A 6,728-nucleotide genomic window follows, 5' to 3' on the forward strand; every position below is an offset into this window, starting at 1 on the left:
ACAAAGGAGGATATCGAGTTAGTTCTCACGAAAAATGGTTACTTACCGGTATCCGATATCATTCATCTGTTCAGTTTTGCTTCATTTCTGTATCAAGCAAGAATGAGCTTGCTCGCGCTGCTCCTCATGAGCCAAGCCAACTGAAACACGGCAGAGTACAAGCATTCTATCGTCGAAATCCACGGCAACTTCTACTGCTGCTGACGGGCACGTAGCGTGTGTTTCCTCCACAACCCAAGAGTGCCCTTCGCCGACGGCGTCAGCTTTAGCTCGTCTCTGCGAGACAAACAACACCAACAGCATCACCATTACAATCAGCCTCCAACTCACCACCAACTACCAGCAAGTTCAACCTACAGCGTTGTGGACCCCTCTACGAGCAAACTCTCCGATGGCAGGAGTTCGAGCTTCACCGACTCGAACTTGTCGGCCGGTCCAGCACGATACAACTCCTTCAGCTGCTCCGCCGAGCACTCCGTCTTGATGTGGAAGGCTGCCGAGCCACGCGACATACACAGCACATGAGTCAGTCTCTCCAGATCACCACATGCAGCGAGTCCGCAAGGACTTGAAACCTACAGAAGCTGGGCGTGCATGCGTCCGTCTGCAGCACGACGCCCAGGAGCGTTGGCGGCTGCTGCAGCAGCGGGGCCACGTTCACCTCCTCGTGGACCTCAGTCACGATGGAGCGGAAGAATTCGTCTCTGGCCGCGACCTCCAGACGTCTCCTCTCGTCTTCATTGCCTTCGTCCTCCATCGTCCGCAGCACGTCCTCCGTCAGCTGGATGTGTGACGGCTCCGGGTGGCCCCCGGGTGTGTCCAGCAGGTCTTGGTAGAGCCCCACGCTCTTGCTGCGCTTGATGAGCGCCACGTGGGCGTCCGCCGTCTCCAGCACCGCCGCCACGCCCACTTTGCGCGACAGGAAGGCGAAGGCGTCGCCCTCTTGCAGCTGGCATCCGTCCTGCAGCAGCCGCGGCGCGAGCTCCGAGCAGCACGTGCCCAGGTACGACGCGTAGTCGGTCAGTCCCCAGTCCAGTTGCAGCGAAGAGTGACGGTCACTCAGCCCCTGCAGGCGGAACTTGGACGCGTTGAAGAGTCTGGGAGACTGGCGTCGTAGCTCTGCCCACGTCTGCGCCGCCTGCTGCTCCACGGTCGGGTCTGGGTGCGACCGCCGGTTGAAGCGGTGTGAGAGACGCACGCGCACCTGCTCCGCCGCCAGCGGAGACTCGAAGCTCTGCACGGAGAAGCTCATGAGGCGCCGCAGGGGCAGCAGCATCGGCGGACTGCGGAAGAGTGATGGTCTGTAGATTACAGGAAGAAATGCGGTTACTATGTTTGTACACAAATATCAATAATGCGCAGGTTGCCAAATGCTACTCGAAAGTCGTACTCGAGATGGAAAAAGCTACTGGATCTCAGAGGTGTAGTGCGCACTTTTACCCGTACTCGATGGCGATCAACCCTTGGCCGCATTCTTCTTCAATCTAGAGACCAAAGAGAGCAAGAGAAGCGATGCAGAGCCTGTTCCACGGCGTGCGCGAGTACCTGACGCCGGTGCTGACCGAGTCATCGTTCGAGGACAAGGGGCTGCTCACTCCCGAGGAGTTCGTCAAGGCCGGGGACCTGCTCGTGTACAAATGCCCCACGTGGCGCTGGGAGAGCGGCGAGCCGAGTCTGCGCCGCTCGTACCTCCCAGCGGACAAGCAGTTCCTCGTCACGCGCAACGTGCCGTGCCGCCGCCGCGTGACGTCGCTGGATCAGAGCTACCAGACCGAAGAGGCCGTCGAGGGCGAGGACGAGTGGGTCGCCGCCTCCTCGTACGCCAACAACGAAGGCGGCGCCGGCGCCGACGCCGTCACGGACCTGAGCGACGAGATGGGCGACATCTCGCTCTCAGACAAGCCCAAGAAGCAGCAGAGCCAGGCAGGAGGAATCCTGGGCGCCATCGTGGACGAGCACTTCGTGGACGGCGGGGCTGCACCCTCTGCTTCTGGTGCTGCTGCGGAGCCGGAGCTGAGGGACTTGAGCTCGTACGAGGAGGAGGACAACCTCGTGGAGGATGACGAGGCCGCGCTCGGCCCCGCAGCAGGCAGCTACCTCGTGGCTAGTGAGCCTGACGACGCGGACGACGCCATCCTGCGCACCCGCACGTACGACCTGTCCATCACGTACGACAAGTACTACCAGACGCCGCGCGTGTGGCTCTTTGGCTACGACGAGCGCAACGCGCCGCTGAGCGGCGACCAGATGTTCGAGGACATTATGCAGGACTACGCCAACCGCACCGTGACCATGGAGCCGCACCCGCACCGCAGCTCGCTCGTGCACGCGTCCATCCACCCGTGCCAGCACGGCGCAGTCATGAAGCGCATCATTGCCAACCTGAAAGCGCGCAAGCCAGGCGACAAGGAGACGGAGGAGCAGCTGGCCAACGAGATCCGCAGCGACCAGTACCTCTTCCTCTTCCTCAAGTTCATTCAATCAGTCATTCCTACTATCGACTATGACTACACGATCGAAGTGAACGCCAAGCAGTGAAGGAAGCTTCGTTAAAAGTTGGTTCGTTATCCGAACAAAAAATCATATTCAGCGGCAATGAGGCTGACCTACTAAATAGAGCAGCTTGATTGAACGCTACTATTACATGTATGTATGCACTGACGTCAGCGTTTTGCGGATAGCTACCGAGGTTCTCCCGGTATTGTAGGCTGTTGTCTACGAAAAGAAAATAATCGATCGGATATGACCTGCTGATCGACACCATTACAGAGCGCAATCAACTCTATCTCCACCGAGCCATCGCATTTACCACGACCGTAGGTTACTTTACCTGTCGAAGCAAGTTTTAGGTGTCGCCAGTAGACCGTCGGAACAGCACGACAGAGCAACTCGAGTCGCAGTCCATGCCCACGCGACAGTGAAAAACGATTCCTGGCGAAATAAAGCAAGTCAAGTTGCATGATAGAAGCAACACAACGTTTGCCTAACCAGTTATCAGCATTTCGCTATAAAATTGTGAAAGTGGTTGTAAACGAGAGCAGATTAACGATCTAACTTGCGTCAGGTTTACGAGGATTGGTATTTGAATTTGAAGCTCTCGACTCAGCTCTTTGAGCGTAAACCTTTTTTAGCACGTCTACATCCGAATATTACATACATTATACATGTAGTAGGGTCGCCAAAAAAGCTGAGCGGGCATCTGAACTAAACAAAAGTACGGCGCCATAATTCCCCTCACCAAGAATGGTTTCCGTTTCACTGGCAGAACTTATATTTTGACAGATCGAGCGCCCGTCGCGGCGTTACACTCTGTCCTCCGTAGAACGATTTTTTGGATACCGTCGCTTCAAGCTGAACGATTTCTCATTGTGAGGAGGAAGAGAGAAGAGAACTGGACGGACGGGCAGCGCCGCGGCGGCATCTCTAGACCACCGCCAAGTCCAAGCCGAAGCCCTACGCTGCCATGGTGTTCGTGACGCTCAAATACATCATCATCGGGGACTCGGAGGTGGGCAAGTCGTCGCTGCTGCTGCAGTTCACGGAGCAGCACTTCCAGCCCATCCACGACCTGACCATCGGCGTCGAGTTCGGGGCCAAGCTGCTCGAGGTGGACGGGCGCAAGGTGAAGCTCGAGATCTGGGACACGGCCGGCCAGGAGACCTTCCTCTCCATCACGCGCAGCTACTACCGGGGCGCGGACGGCGCGCTGCTCGTGTACGACGTGAGCCGCCGCGAGAGCTTCGAGCACCTGGGCCGCTGGCTGCAGGAGTGCCACCAGAACTGCCACAACGACGAGGTCGAGATCATGGTCGTGGGCATGAAGTGCGACGTGGACGAGCGCCAGCGGGAGGTCTCGGAGGACGAGGGCCGCAACTGGGCTGCCGCCCACGGACTCTACTTCATCGAGGCCTCGGCCAAGACGGCGCTCAACGTCGAGCAGGCCTTCGCGCTCACGGCCACGACCATCCTGCGCAACTTTGACTACTCCAACCACCAAGTGCGCAAGGCCTCGGGCGCCAGTCGCGTGTCCATAGAGGCCCCGGCCGAGCACAAACAGACCAAGTCCGAGTGCTGCGGCAGCGGCTGAGAGAGATATGGCGTCGCTAGGAACACAAGGAGCCTCGTTGAGTGAGGCCAGGTAGGTATCTCGTCACTCGTCACCCGTGAGGAGAGAGAGCAAAGCAAAGCGTTGTGTGTTATGTATCTCTATCACTATGAGCTGACGCCGAGCCGAGCGGCTGACGCAACAAGAACGAGGAGGTGGAGCTATGAAGTCTGTCGGTTTGTGTGTGTTGTGTTACCGTCTGCGGTCGAGAGACTAGAGCACTTCCGTCCGCTCGGTCGCTGCTGCGTTGTCCAGGAGCTCCTGCACCCACTCGCCCACGAGGTTGTTGCCCGTGGCCAAGTAGTGCGCGTAGTGCGTGTGCAGGCACTTGACGTTCGTGTACTCGCGGATGCCGGCGATGCCCACGTCGCGCAGGAAGAACTCCCACCGGCGGCCCTTGACCAGCTCCAGGTCATGCGCCGTCATCATGCGCCAACGCTGCTCCGCGTACTCGCGGTGGCTCTCCTTCATCCGCTATAATAGTCACAACAGAGGTCAGTCACTGGGCCAGAGGTGAGGAGACATCGACTGACGCATGCATGCACGCACCTGCTTGGCCGCTTCGTCGGCGTCCAGTCGATGCTGCAGCGTCAGCACGAACTGCTGGTCCTCGAGCGCGGACACGCGCGCCTTGAGCTCCGTGGAGGCCAGCCAGTAGATGGTCGGGAAGGGCTCCACCTTGGCGCGCTGTTTCTTCTTGTACGCGTCCTCGGCGCTGCGCAGCGGGTAGAGCAGCAGCGTGGCTGGCCGCTGGTCCGCCGACCCGCGCACGCGCGACGTGCGGCCACTGCCGTCACCCGCCACGAAGGCGGCCACCTTGACCAGGTTGTTGGGCACGTAGCCCAGCTCCTCACGCACCTGCGCCACGTCCGCGGCAGGCGCCTCGCAGGGCACGCCCTCGTGCACGACTTCCTTAGTCTCAGCCATGTTGCCTTTTGACCTTGACCGGTACTGGTGACGCTGAGCCCATACAAATACCAAGTGTGTCATGCATCCGCCAATCAAAACGCCATCGAACTTAATCTACATACCACGAACTTAACGCGAAGGCGCGAAAAGACGCGATCCTTGATATGCCTACACTTGGTCATCAAAAACACTTGCCAACTTGTGTGGCCAGCCTCGCTGCAGGAGAAGGCAGAGCGAGAAGGCAGAGCGAGAAGCCGAGCTCGAGAAGCTGCGCAGCCACGAGTTCGAGAGCAACAACCCTGAGTTGTGCTACCAATTCAGCACTAGCGCTCACAAGAGGAGAAAGGGCTCACCGCTGAGCGTGCGTTGGCGATAGTCAGATGGTAAACAGAGCGATTGGCCTCCACGCTGTGACAGGGGCGATCCACAGCTTCGTGCACCAGCTTCAGAACGTGAACTGCGGCACGCGCGATATTCATGGGTGTGGCCCCGCAGGGACCACGCCCTTGAATCACGCGGGCCGCAGATCGCCCCTGTCACAGCAAGTGGTATCAGTACGAGCACCAGCATTTTACACCACAGGTGTTCCCAGCTAAGTCGAAGACCTAGCGATGTGCATTTCCTGCTTCAGTCTGTCTTGCTGCAAGTTGCCGTTCTGGCTGGTGTAGCACGAAGGTTGCGCCAGGTTACGCTTACGCTTACGGTCACGTAATTTATCCGTTCGGAGCAGTCCACCCCCTCATTCTTCGGGTGTTCCCAGTACTAGAGCCTCGTATCGTATGCAATCCTTCCTTCGTAGTAACTTATCTAGCACGTGAATCGATTTCCTCTTGAATGTTCGACGAACATTGTTCGTAGATATTATATGCGGGTGGTTGAATCGGTTGATTGGGATCCACTTTCTATCGAATACGAGGTTTGGTTAATTTCCATTGAGAACATCTGTAGCCCTCGGATATATCAATTCGCAGTTCGAAGAACTGTCGTGTGGGGAAAGTTTTCGGATGTCATCGAATGACATTCACGCTTCCCCCCCCCCAGCGGATGACATCATCCAACATTCACAGAACATCATACAGCACTCGACCGAATCCGGTCTGACACTTACAGGTTTTGATAGATGCCGACTACTACGACGAACAACGAATTGTATATTAGCAAGAATTGTATTGTTTCGACCAATAAGAGATATTGGTGCGAATGATGCTGACCTTGGGCACAACTGGTGCCATTACCACATCACTGCATCGTATATACTATCCATGCAGCTTCAAAACACTCAACTTACTCATTCCATTAGCGTTAAAATTATCGATTCGATCTGTTATAAGCCATAACTTATACCATTTAAACCCTCCTCTTTCAGACACAGATTTCCTTTCTGATGCATAGTTTCTCAATTGTGTGAGCCCCCACACTAGCCCGGGTGGATTAGATAAGACATTCCACTGAAACTTAAAGATATGTTATCCAAAGCAAACTGTATCCGCCGGCAACGCGGTGACGTCCTATACGGTGGCGAACGAAATCAGTTAGCGGAGAATCAAAAAGAGCTGCACCTGGCGGTATGTTCTCTCCTGAGAAAGGCTAAAAGCTAGTGCAAAAGAATGACGACCGTGTATGAAATCGGGAAAAGTCTAGTTCAATTTAATCGAGCTATGAGTGGCTCGTGTGGGGCCATTAAAAAGCCAGGGCTACACTCGCTTAGGCATTT

The 6,728-nt window shown here is 56.5% G+C and overlaps 4 protein-coding genes across 4 annotated transcripts; 2 read left to right on the plus strand and 2 right to left on the minus strand.

The window, feature by feature from the left end:
- Positions 1–63: 63 nt before the first annotated feature.
- PHYSODRAFT_347259 (hypothetical protein) lies at positions 64–1,289 on the minus strand. The gene is made up of 3 exons (XM_009533841.1): positions 580–1,289; positions 358–493; positions 64–276 (listed from the first exon to the last, which is right to left on the minus strand). Exons 1-3 carry the CDS (start codon positions 1,274–1,276, stop codon positions 192–194), a joined length of 918 nt encoding a protein of 305 aa, XP_009532136.1. The 5' UTR covers positions 1,277–1,289; the 3' UTR covers positions 64–191.
- Positions 1,290–1,512: 223 nt separating this feature from the next.
- PHYSODRAFT_317232 (hypothetical protein) lies at positions 1,513–2,538 on the plus strand (the record flags this gene model as incomplete). Its single annotated transcript, XM_009533842.1, has 1 exon — positions 1,513–2,538. One exon carries the CDS (start codon positions 1,513–1,515, stop codon positions 2,536–2,538), a length of 1,026 nt encoding a protein of 341 aa, XP_009532137.1.
- Positions 2,539–3,390: 852 nt separating this feature from the next.
- PHYSODRAFT_355097 (hypothetical protein) lies at positions 3,391–4,244 on the plus strand. Its single transcript, XM_009533843.1, has one exon. The coding sequence runs from the start codon at positions 3,464–3,466 to the stop codon at positions 4,085–4,087; it is 624 nt and encodes a 207-aa protein (XP_009532138.1). The 5' UTR covers positions 3,391–3,463; the 3' UTR covers positions 4,088–4,244.
- Positions 4,245–4,289: 45 nt separating this feature from the next.
- Positions 4,290–5,032, minus strand: PHYSODRAFT_361435 (hypothetical protein; the record flags this gene model as incomplete). The annotated part of the gene is made up of 2 exons (XM_009533844.1): positions 4,290–4,579; positions 4,655–5,032. The coding sequence occupies 2 exons, from the start codon at positions 5,030–5,032 to the stop codon at positions 4,319–4,321; spliced, it is 639 nt and encodes a 212-aa protein (XP_009532139.1). The 3' UTR covers positions 4,290–4,318.
- Positions 5,033–6,728: the final 1,696 nt, after the last annotated feature.

The sequence above is a fragment of the Phytophthora sojae genome (genome assembly GCF_000149755.1).
Source record: "Phytophthora sojae unplaced genomic scaffold PHYSOscaffold_7, whole genome shotgun sequence".
Taxonomy (NCBI): domain Eukaryota; phylum Oomycota; class Peronosporomycetes; order Peronosporales; family Peronosporaceae; genus Phytophthora; species Phytophthora sojae.